Genomic DNA, 12,691 nt, shown 5'->3' with positions numbered 1-12,691 from the left:
GGATTCAATTACTAGTTTTCATTATTGAAAGTTCCCCAGAGTTGATTTCTCTACAATATTTTAATTAATACTATTATAGAAAAAAAAAGGGCAATTTACCAATTTAAATTCAGTCCAACATAAATTTGCAAGTTAAATCGCACATTTAATTCTGTGCTGGACTTTCCACAGATCAAACAACTCAAACATCAAAAATATAAAATTTAAGGCCAATAGGCAGCACTATCAAAAAATATATTTTAAAGACCATACATACTGAAGTGACAATTAACGAACCAGCAGTCAGGAATCCATGCATACTGAAATTGAATGCCACATTTCAAAGGACTCACTCTGAAAAATACAAGCAATAACGGGGAAATTTGGTATATAATACATTGTGAACTAGATTCATTTGATAACTATGGATTGGACAACCAAAATCAACTACCTACAAAAATTTACAGATCTCAATAACATTACAGATAACATGCTGGATACATCTAACTCCTTGTTTTTATTGCTAGTACACAACAAAACTAAGTCAGGCTGCTAATCCTAGTCAGTGCAACTACTTGTGTGGGTAATTAATTCCTGAAGAGATCCAAACTCTGATTCCCAATGGAATACACATTAAATATAATGAAATAACATATTCAGGCTAACAATGAGGGGCAATAATTATTAAAATCGGCCAACCTACATGTTCTTAACTCGAATTCCTGAAATCATTTGTGTTTGACCAACATATCATAAAGGTTGTTGGCTGTTGGGCGATCAACGGGATTCTCCTCTGTACATTTACGGAAGACATCAACAAGAAATCTAAGTGTTTCCGTTTCAGCCTCTGTTTCAGATTGGGTCATTACACTTTCAGTCAATTCCAATGCCTCCAGCTCTTCAGGTAGTCGTGGACGCTCACCCATCTGCAATGTATAGATAAGAACAACCACCTGCTTAGACCAAAGGTATAAAGAAGAAGATATGATAAGCTCAGAATTTACTATTGCTGTTACCTGAATAAGTTCATGAATGTGAAGCTCAGATAACCCAGAATACGGAACTTCGAGAGTCAACAATTCATAAAGCAGGCATCCAAATGACCAAATGTCCACCTCCTGCAACCAATTAGAAACAGACTTCACATCCACACAAGCAATGCACTCCGCGTAAAACACAGATCCAGTCGAATAAAACTCAAAGCAGATATAGCAAGTAACATATCACTTCAAGCTGATACCTAAATGCTACCTCTAAACATTATACCCACTTTCCCACTCCTCCCCCTCCTTTTTCTATTCAACGTAACATTAATCTACCAGGTAAATCATCTTTGCATTTATCATCAAATCTATCTGCTCCGCTCATACAACTTGAATCATTTTCATCAAATCAAGGAAACACCAATTCAAAAATCAATGCCAAAATGGCAAGAGAAAACTTACCAGCCCATAAGGACTACGCTTATGCATTGCGCCTAGAACCTCAGGAGCCATCCAACGAGGTGTTCCAACACAAACATCTGGAGGAGGTATCCCTAAATGAGCAATACAACATGTATGCAGGGAAGACCTAAGAGGTACTGCTCTATCAAAATCACAGAGCTTCACAACAGGGCTCCCATCAACTCTCTTTCCATCCAAATCAATCAGAATGTTTTCACTTTTTATATCACGATGAATAATGTGCTTTGAGTGCAACTCGGCCAATGCAGATGCAACATCACGTGCAATACACAAGGCAAAATCCACAGGGATATGTTTCTCACCAGCTTTAGCTAGTTTCTCAATATGAGTCTGCTCATAAGCAACACGATAAATAGGTTTAAACACAACTCAAGTAATCAGAAAACACAAAAAAATCAGTACCTTCAAGGATCCTCCTTTCATGTACTCCATTAAAATTGTGGACTGCAAGATTCGATGCTCCGCTTCTCCATCTCCCACAGAAATCCACTTTGAGGTTATTTGATGTCCATACATTTCTACTATGCAGGCGTGTTTCAAAGCACCCAGTATTCTTGCTTCCCCCAGGCAACTGTACTCAAAATTTTTAACCTCATCTAATGAAGCACCATTAATTTCTAGAGTACGCACCTGCAAATCCAAATCAGACAAAAATTAATAGCTCAAAAGGAACTATCAGTTTATTGAAAGGCATGAGAATGGCATGAGAAGAATACCTGCATCAAAAAGAATCACACTCAACTCATATATCTAAAAACCCATCAAACAATCTAATATTCATCAAATCCCTAGTTCAAACAATACGAACTAAACCTGACAATATAAATAACAAACCTTCGCTGCAGCATCCAATGATCCAAATTTGCACCGAAGGAGAGAACTGGAGGCCACTCTTTCAATTTCATCACTTGTGGTCAAAGAAGGGAAGGAACTCAACACAGGAATGCTTTCAGATGTAACAGGTACTCTTGTTCGACTAAGGGGTATGTATCTATAACAAAAAGCAGTCAGCTATCAGCGAATGAAAAACGAATTTTACAAAAAAATTACAGCATCACATCTTATCTAGAACACACAGATACAAGTTCTCCACAAGATAGAAGGAACAAATAATTCAAAACCACGTTATTGGCTCAGTTAATATTGGAAAAATATTAAAGACAAAATTGAGCTTTCACAAACTCTTTCCAGATTCCAAATCTGCAGCGCTATAGTGAGACCAAATCTTCAAATTGGTTGTCACAAAATATGCTAGAAACAGGAATCTCCAAAAACATTTTTTAAATACAGACATTTAACAATATTTGCATCCAGAGATTGACCTGCAAAAGTATTCAGGATCTATCTCTTCACGTATGTCATGCGGATGACAAGCATCAACCACCAGGCGAACCCATGAATCCCCTCTCTTTATGGGAATGATATTCCAGGCATGGGGCATAAAATCCAAGTAGCCCCTGATAAGCTCACAAGGAACTGGTGGTTCCATTCGATCACATAAATACTGCAGCAATTGAAGTCATATAAGGTCCTAATAAAAAAAAAGATAAAAATGAACTAAATTGATTAATATCAAACAAAAAAAGAACCAAGTGAAAATAGTTACCTTCATGAGCAGTGCTCTATGCCTACACACTCCAAATTGAAGGGTACCTAATGGAACAACGATAGATTTCCTCCTTGACTTTATTGACCGTAAAGATCTCTCACAGAGATCAGAGAATACAATATCTTCTACAGTATTCAAGGTCTTGTTTGACGCACAAGCACTGTCACCATTTCCGGTTGTACAGGTGCAAATGAAAGGCTTCTTGTAATTAGAACCAGATACCGCTTTTCGAGTCCTTTCAACCATACCACTTCTATCACTCCCTCCAAAATGGTCAGAAATAAAAAGAGCAAGCAAAGATGCTATCTGAAAGTTATCAACGGGAACCCGCTCTTTATCTTTAGCTAAGCCATTCAAGTGCTTCAAATGAAAGACCAAAGCTTGAGCAGAGAGAGCAATTGCATCCAGCTCTTCATCTCTTTCCCTATAGAAAACAGTAGACATAATCATTTCTCAATTAGATCAGAAATATTGTTTGCAAACCAATTAAGCAAAAGCTAGTAGTCTTGATTTACAAAGCAACTTAATTCCTACTCTGCATGTAAAATTACCTGTCAACAAGAATTACTTCACGTGATTCGAGATGAAAGATCTGCTCATAGCTACTCAATGGCATGAAGGGGCGATCACGTCCGGCATCATAAAAGCCATCTGGTAGGTAGTCTTCAGTTCCACAAAATGAAGTGGTACTATACTTTCGTGATAGATTGGAGCAATAATCTGTTGGTTTTCGAGACTTGCATGGTTTTGGATTACTAAGATCCCGATCAGATTGCCGTTTCGACTTAAAATTTGACTTGGATATTTCTGAGGATGAACCTTCGTCCTGTTCAATAGCTCCTCTTACTAGGGCCAAAGATGCATCAAGCCGTGAACACTCATCTTCACTCCCTTTACTTCTTGACTCATAACCATCTGAGGTACTATTTTTCACTTCAAGCCTCTTTTCATAAGTAACTGTATCATCCTCAAGCCTAACACTACTGATTTTTTCATTTTTGGCTTCTAATATATGTAATGGCTTATCATCATCTTTACCTACAAGTTCAGATGCAGCTTCTATACCAGTACTTGAGGCAAGGACGTCATTATCACCTGGAGATTCTCTACCTGCCTTCACAGTATGCACCTCAGCATGTCCTTCCCCTTTCCACTTTCTGCTGTTGTTTAGACGTTCTTGTCGAGCTCTTTGCTGCAGATAATGTCTCCTCTTCCATCGTTTACTTGATCTCCGAGCTGCAATATATCTACTATTTGCCAATGGCACGGTTAAGATGCCTGATGAGGTCTTATGAGAGCCTAGTTCAAAATTTGAATGTAATTAATTTAAGTGTTAAGGGTTAATTTAGGAGAATGGAAAATATATCATGAAAATGCAACAAGAGAATTATTATATAACAAAAACTAATGACAAACAACTTACCATTATAAGACACACTTCCATCATTATCCTGACCAGTAGTTTCATATACATCCATTTCAACTGAAGAACTGGTAAACTCATCACTGGAGACAGCTCTGCCATTTCCTTCCAAATTGCAGCATATCCAAGAAGGTGTTTGAAAACAGCTTACAAGTTTATTATACTAGATAATGATGTATATGTATGAAAACAAAGGCAAAGAGGTTAGATTCCCCAAAAAAAAAGATGATGTGCAAACGTGTTAAAGTTTTAACATACAAACTACAACCTAATCCACCTATTACAATGAAAATAATCTGCTCCAACAATGCCAACAAAAAGTTGAAACTTATAACATACTTGTGCAACGCTGACACTAATTAAATAGCATGAGCTGAAAACAAGCATATCCTGAGTAAAATGGTACATCTAGTTCGTACTTAGGATAACAGGGAAAATACTAGCGACAACTAACTGTAAGTGCAATGAAATCCAAGCACATAGAATAAATATGATGTGACATACAAGTTACAGATCATTTAATACATAATCCAATTAGAAGTAGCACGATACTTGTGTCTATGTTTAACCCCCTCAGCATTTGCTGCTTAAGTAGAAATCGCATGCCAGTACACATCTTCAAATAAAATTTTAGTCAACTGGTACATCTAGATTGGACTTAGGATATCAGGAAAATTACTAATGACAACTAACTGTAAGTGCGATGAAATCCAAGCACACAAAATAAGTATGATGTGACATACAAGTTACGGATAAATAAATACACAATCCAATTAGACATAGTACAATACTTATATCTATGTTTACCCCGTCAGCATTTGCTACTTAAGTAGAAATAGCATGCCAGTATGCATCTTAAAATAAAACTTTAGCCAAATTGAAATTTAATGCATTCTAGAGAATCATGGGAAGGTCTTTGAATTAGGACCATCTAAAGTATTACAAACTGGTCAGAACAAGCAAATAACAGGTGATGATAACATTTTGAGTATAATTGCTCATTTAAATCTTCACAAGAGATTCCAGGATAGGGATAAATCTAAGTCCACAGTTATGATAAGTACCTGAAGATTCAAAGTCTGAAGGTTAGGCATCAGGCTAAGCTCAAGAGACCCCAGTGACGTCAACCTATTATTTGATAAGTCCAAGTTCTCCAATCTTTGTAATGAGGACAAGCCCAAAGGCAATTCCACCAATTTATTATTGGCAACTTTCAGCAATATCAAATCATTCAAATAACTAATTTCAATTGGCAAACTCTTTATCTTATTGAATGACAGATCCAGATATTCCAAATTCTTTAAGCATCCAATTTCTGGAGGAAGATATCTGCAGGAAAAGGAAACATAAAGGTCATGCATTTTTCCCATGCCTGCACAACCACAGATCTATCCCATCAGGAATTGATGGGAGCTAAGACATTGTTTCTTACTTTCGTTACAGTACATCCAAAAATAAGGATCAAAACCTTATCTGTTGACAATAAGTAGTAGATACTACTATTGACAGTAGCCTAGCGTTATGAATCATAAGTAGTAGGTATTAGATGACACTTTAAACTACTTAAATCTCATTTAATTCTTATGCAAACTTCATCTTTCCCAGCATTATGAATCACAAGATTTCTTAATCAGATTCACACTTAAAATTTGGAATAATATCAACTAATGGAACAAATCAAATCAAAAAGATACATTTACTACCATAACATAGAATACGAATAAAAATATATGCTAAAAATTAATCCAAAAACATTTAAAATAACTCAAAATAAAATGGTCAAAAGGGTTGATGAAACACATACCTAATGGAAAAATAACAAACGGAAAGCTTCGTCAAGCACTTAAGCCCAGAAATCTCACTCAAGAGAGTCAAAACCGAAGAACGAGGTGGAACCCTACTAAGTTCCAGCTCTTTCAACCCTTTCAACTTGCTTAAAGACATCCCATTGAAACCAGGTGACGATATCTTCACCTGTAAACACTCTAACCCTACCAAACCCCCCACTTCCGACGGAAACAAATTAATTTCATTTCCAAAGAACTTCAAATTCCTTAACCGACTTAACGCCCCAACCGATTTCGGAATCAAATTGAACACGTTCTTGTACAAATAAAGCCCGTCCACGGACTCCTTCGAGTCCCCCAATATAGAAAACTCCACGCTTTTCCCAGAAACATCAAGAACTGAGTCTCCATCGGTACAACCATTGCTACGGTCGTTGTTGTCATCGTTGCCATCAACGGCGGCGGCTTCGGCTGTGCTATTAGAGTCATTACCGTCGTCGTTGCTTTCGTCTTTGGGTTGGTTGAGTTTTTGGTCGGGATTCTCCGGGAGGTTGTCAATGATGTCGGTGGAATCGGGGAGCTGCATTGAGGTTGGGGGGCCAAAGCTGTAATTTTAGAGATGAGGAATTGAAAAAGAGAAGAAGAAAAGAGGGATTGGGAGAGAGAAAGAGGGTCCGAGACAGGAGTATGAAGAAGGGATCTGTTTGGCAGGAGGGAAAAGCATGGAGCAATTGGCGAGAAAGTTGAAGGAAATTGAAGGGAAGGGAGCGGAGAGGGAAAAAGTTGGAAGGAACCGCTCCCCTGGCTTTTTTAGTAGAAAATGAAAGAGAAACCCTAGAATCTAGAGGAACCGTAGTACTTCTACAGTTCAATTTTTTCTTTCTTATCTGTTTAATAATTTTTTTATTTTATTCCTCATGCGTCAAATACAAATTTATGTTTTTTATTTGAAACTATAAATTGGGAATTCCCGATTTGGTACACCAATCAGGTGTTCCAAGAGATGGCTGAGATCTCTAGTGTTTGATTTCAGGTTTTACCGTTTCTATTTGATTTAAATTTTATTATATATGACTTTTTATTCTGTTAAAAATAATTTATAAATAAGTAATAAAAATAAAAATATCATATGTATTATGTAAGTCTAAAAAATAGTTAGAAAAATAAACTTTATATATAATTTTATCTAATTATTTCCGTACATATTTATTGGGTTATTCCTTCTTTAATACTTAACATAGGTTTGTTCTCATTTTCCTAACTTGAATCTGCATGATTAAAATCATCAATATATCCTTATTTAATGTACTTTTCGAAGTATGGATTATCTCAATTCTACTTATGATTGAAGTTATGAAATATGCAACATGTTAGTATGACCAAACCTCTTTTTTATGTTATACTAAGATGATATTATTAATATGGAAAATATCTTTTTAGGACAAAAAATGTCTTCTTAACCATATTACAAAGCTTTGAATATATAATATTAAAGAGTTTGCGATCTATATGTGGTACTTATGTCTAACACCATTCTCTCAAATGGTATCGTCTACTGTGATATAGTGCAAGAAAATATATATTTTCTATTTGCATATCTACCATCGACCTTATAATATTTGGATTCTCAGTCCAAATAGTTTGTAGCTTTAAATATAAATATATATACTTAATTTGAAGAAAGATTTATGCTAAGTTGTATCCCTTCTTATAATACGTAAATTAAGTAAAAATAATATAAAATTTATAATATATAAACATTTATAAAAAAATTATTAATTGTCCAAATATTTCATAACACTTCTTATAAATAATATAAATTTTCGTAATTTTAAAAATTTATTTTTTAGTTAAAAATAATAATATTTTTTTATGAATAAGTATATTATTTTTATAATATATATAGCATAAACACATAAATAAATTATTTTCATACTTTTTGACCATAACCTTTTATAAATATATATTATAACCCTTTTATAACATGTAAATTATTTTTTAATAATAACTTTTTTTTCATAACTTTAGAATATTTTTAGGATTTAATTAATATTTTTTGTTATAACTTTATAAATTTCACAAATTATTTTTTATTATATATTTTTTATGATTTATAATATAAAAATATGTTTTCATAACCGTCCCAAATACTCATCCATATTAATGCTTATAATATATATTTTTTAACTTGTATTGTAAAAAAAATTAAAATTGAATTTGGGTGTAATTACGAAGTGTAATTGAGGTACTCCAATTACACTTAATTTGGTGGGACTCACTAATTACAATGGTTACCCAAAATGCTACCATTGTGTAACTACATGCAATTACACACGAGTCTAATTATTAGGTGGCTTTCCAAACACTAAAACACTACATTAGTATTTGGAAGGTCCTCTAATAATTAAATTTATGTGTAATTATTTACAATTAAATTGGATGTCATGTTTGAATAATTATTGTAATTAATGGGTCTAGCTAAATTGGGTGCAATTGAGGTACCAAATTATGTTTTCCAATTTTTGAAGGAGAAGAGAATTTGAGTAATTATACCAAATCCAATTACTCTATGGCTTTTCAAACACTAATACATTACTTACCTTAGAATTTATTTTTTATACAAGTTGAGTTATATAAATTATATTATAGGCATAAACATGTATGAGTATTTGAGATGGTTAAAGTCAAAAATTTTAAAATTGTATTATAAATCTTAACAAATTTATTATATAAAAAATTTGTGTATTTTATAAGGTTATGAAAATTATATTATTTAAATCCTAAAAAATTATAAAATTAAAAGTATATTGTAAAAAATAATTGTGTGTTATAAAATGTTATATTATACTTATTTATAAAAAATTGTGGCAAAAAAGTATGGACATAAATGTTTTTTTTCATACCCATATTCTATATTATAAATAATATATTTATTTATAAAAAATGTTATATTTTGTTGTCATGACTTATTTATAAAAAAATAACTTTCTAAAGTTATGAAAAAAAATATTAATTATAAGAAGTGTTATTAAAGTCATTGGACCCTTTATAAAACCTTTTCTTTTATAAAAATTATATATTTATCAAATTTAAATCAAATCATACAAATTAATTATTGAATAAAATCAACCTATGAACATGTTATTTTATATGAGACAAAAACTAAATATAAATACATATTTTTCATGTAACACCCCTCACCGACCCTGTCATCGAAATAGGGTTATGAAATCCTATAGTAATTGGCAGAATAGGAACATGCAATTTCCATTCAAATATTCTTTTAAACATTCATTTAATTTCAATCATTCAATTAAAACATGTTGTAACCTCCCAAACCCGACCAAGACATTATAGTTGAATTCTGAAAATTACATTGACAATTGGATTGGCACGGATAACGATCCTATTTTAATTCTCTTTAAATGTCATTTGCCTTTTTATTTAAGAACGGTGCTCTCAACTTACTTGTTTTGGTTTGAGAAAACTAAATTAATTTTCAAAAAATAATATTGTCAAGCATCTTTAGAGTTACTTTTGTAAAGCTTGAATATTTTAGAAAGACTACATTGTATATTTGAAAGCAACAGATTTTAAAACATCGTAACAGAAATTTTGTTAAAATCATATTTTGTTAAAAATCAATATTTCATACAAATCAATAAAACATCAATTATTTCGAATAAGATAGATTATGTTTTGTTAAAGTCAACTTCACATTACTGTAGTGAAAATTTGTATTGAAACCGCATTTTTGTTAAAAATTAGTTTTTCATGCATATTCGGTAAAACATCCATGAGCAATTTTAAAAACTTAAATCATGTAGGATTAAATTAAAATTCCCAAAAAAATAATGTCCCATGGTTGATAAAAATATTAATAAAGTCCCAAAATAACCATATAATAAAGTTTTGAGTAATTAAAATAAAAATCATCTGGTAACCTTCTGGCAGCCGCATCCAAGTTCTAACCTTGAGGATTATCTGAAATGTTAACGAACTAAAGAGTGAGCTAAATAAGCCCAGTGCGAGTCTTACCTAAGTAACAAACAATAATTAAAGCGTACATTTCAAAATATAGTAGAAAATATATAAGCAGTCATAATTTCACAAATATCAATATGCATGATGATATCGATGCAGAGTTTTTCAGAAATCATTGTAGAATTTTTAGAAAAGTTCCTACCCAATACTGCTACACACCATAAAAGAGTTCCCAGAACTCATCCATCCAATATCACACCAAAATTGTGGACAAGCCACTAGATATTGCAGACAAGCTGCCAAAATAGAAAAATATGTGGACAAACCACCAGAATCGCAGATATACTGCCAGAATATGTGGATGTACAACTAGAATGTACAGATCATTAAACTGTCAGAAACTTTCTCCTTTCAATATCGTCTCAACCCACACAATGTGATATGACATACAGAAACAAAAATATCTCAATAGGCATGTTTAACATGCGATCAGATTTCGTTAATAGAAATAGTAGGCATGTGTCTTCTTTCCATGCTTATCAAAACAGAAATAATAGTATCCACGATTTATCATGATATTAGATTTTGCTTGATAAAAAATGTGTCATTTGATTACATAGCATGTGTGTCAAAACATACATATAATTTCATCCATCATTAGATAATTCAACAGGAAGTTATAGTTAAGGTACATACCTTAGCCCATTTGGAATTTTACATTGGCATAAATGGCCAACACATATTTAAGCTAATATTTAATGTTAATAATAATCACATGATCAAACTTCACTTTTAAACGTAAATACGTAAGGTAAGACACACACCTCTATTGGATCGTCCAAAATCTTTGATCTATATCGTGGTAATAAAAAGATCAAAATCTGAATATTAACATATGATAATCTTTTTAGTTATCACTGTATCAAGCCTAATCATACGAGATCCAAATAGAAAACTTATTGTTTGATATTACTTACACTTCCACGATTAGATATAATTTTCGCTCCTTAAATCATAGAAGATTTTACACTTCGACAACGATCCTTCAACCCAAAAACTCGAAGTTAGAAAAACAGCATTTGGTCATTTCTTTAAAGGTTAGGAAAAGTTGATGATATCTGGTATTTAGAGTACTTGTGATTTTAATAAACAAGGAATCAACACGGTAGTGAAGATCACTGAGGATTAAGAGCAGCGACAACGATGTCTAAAATATCATGCACTAAAGAGAATGAATAGAATGAAGCTATTAACATAATAAAATTAATATGATAAGGGAAAAAGAAAAAAGGGAGAAAAAATATTGGTGTACAATGGTTTTCTAGCAATGAGCTATAGCGGACAGCGATCACAGTGGCGGATCGTGGTGATCACGGCGGCGGATGATTCAAAAGGGAGGAAAAAGGGGTGGCAACTTAATGTGGTACAAGAAAAAGAGAGCAAATAAACAATGAGAAAGAAAGGAGAAATAATGAAGTGAATAGATGAAATGAGAGGAGAATAGAGAAAAAAGGGTGGTAAAGGGTGATAGAGATGACAACTTTAGAAGGTGGTAGTGGCTAAGAAAGGGTGGCACAAAGGTGGCTCAAAGGTGGAGGAGTGGCATATGGTGTATGGTATAGATGATGGTCACACAAAATAAAAGGAAAAGAAACAAAAAGGTGGTGGAGAACAACCAAATAGAGGAGGTACAAAGAGGTTGAAAGGGAGGAGAAAATAGTGAAAATGAAGAGTTTCGCAAAATGAAAACAAAAAAAAATGAGTGCATTAGCTGCAAGGGTTGGACGGCTACCTTAGTCAACACTCTTTAGAATTGGAAAGAAAGGGGAACAAGGGAGTGAAAAGTGGATCAAGAAGGGGACAAAATGAGTGGGAAAAGGGAATAATGAGGGAAACTAGAGCAATACAAGAATCTCTCCTATAAGGCAACTAGGAGGGGATGAAAATGGGGTGTTTGAAAAATAATTTAATTATAAAAAATCTTTTAAAAAATAAGGTGAAGTGGGGAATTAAACTTGGGTCACTTGGGAACTTAGCTTATTTTTTAACCACTAGACTAGAATGCTCACTTGATCAAGAATTGACGATAATTAAGTTTAAATGGGGTGTGACATATGCTATACATGCAAAATCAAGCTTAAATCGAGCTTACGAAAGCTTTAAAAATAATTTAGAACTAAACAAGGACTAACTTGAAGCTTTACATAAAACTGAGGCAAAAATACAAAACAAGGGTCACACGACCGTGTATCTAGGCCATGTGACGATAGATCACATGGTCATGCCATCAAACCGTGTATAAAAATGATGTTGTGTAATGTTGAGTCACACGACCGTGTAACTCATTGAGGTCATTTAGACCAAAACGTAAAAATACAACAAAAGTCACACAGTTGTGTAACTAACTATAACCATGCCATTAATCATGCATACTAGATACCAG

General features: G+C 33.1%; 1 protein-coding gene across 1 annotated transcript; it reads right to left on the bottom strand.

Moving 5' to 3' along the window:
- Positions 1 to 341: 341 nt before the first annotated feature.
- Positions 342 to 7,288, bottom strand: LOC107914868 (uncharacterized). The gene is made up of 11 exons (XM_041102378.1): positions 6,282 to 7,288; positions 5,542 to 5,806; positions 4,478 to 4,640; positions 3,606 to 4,353; positions 3,052 to 3,478; positions 2,768 to 2,949; positions 2,280 to 2,436; positions 1,848 to 2,075; positions 1,425 to 1,775; positions 996 to 1,097; positions 342 to 905 (listed from the first exon to the last, which is right to left on the bottom strand). The coding sequence occupies exons 1-11, from the start codon at positions 6,848 to 6,850 to the stop codon at positions 708 to 710; spliced, it is 3,390 nt and encodes a 1,129-aa protein (XP_040958312.1). The 5' UTR covers positions 6,851 to 7,288; the 3' UTR covers positions 342 to 707.
- Between the last annotated feature and the right edge of the window lie 5,403 nt (positions 7,289 to 12,691).

The sequence above is a fragment of the Gossypium hirsutum genome, chromosome D10 (assembly GCF_007990345.1).
Source record: "Gossypium hirsutum isolate 1008001.06 chromosome D10, Gossypium_hirsutum_v2.1, whole genome shotgun sequence".
In the NCBI taxonomy this organism is placed as follows: Eukaryota; Viridiplantae; Streptophyta; class Magnoliopsida; order Malvales; family Malvaceae; genus Gossypium; species Gossypium hirsutum.
This window is presented reverse-complemented; position numbering and strand designations above follow the sequence as displayed.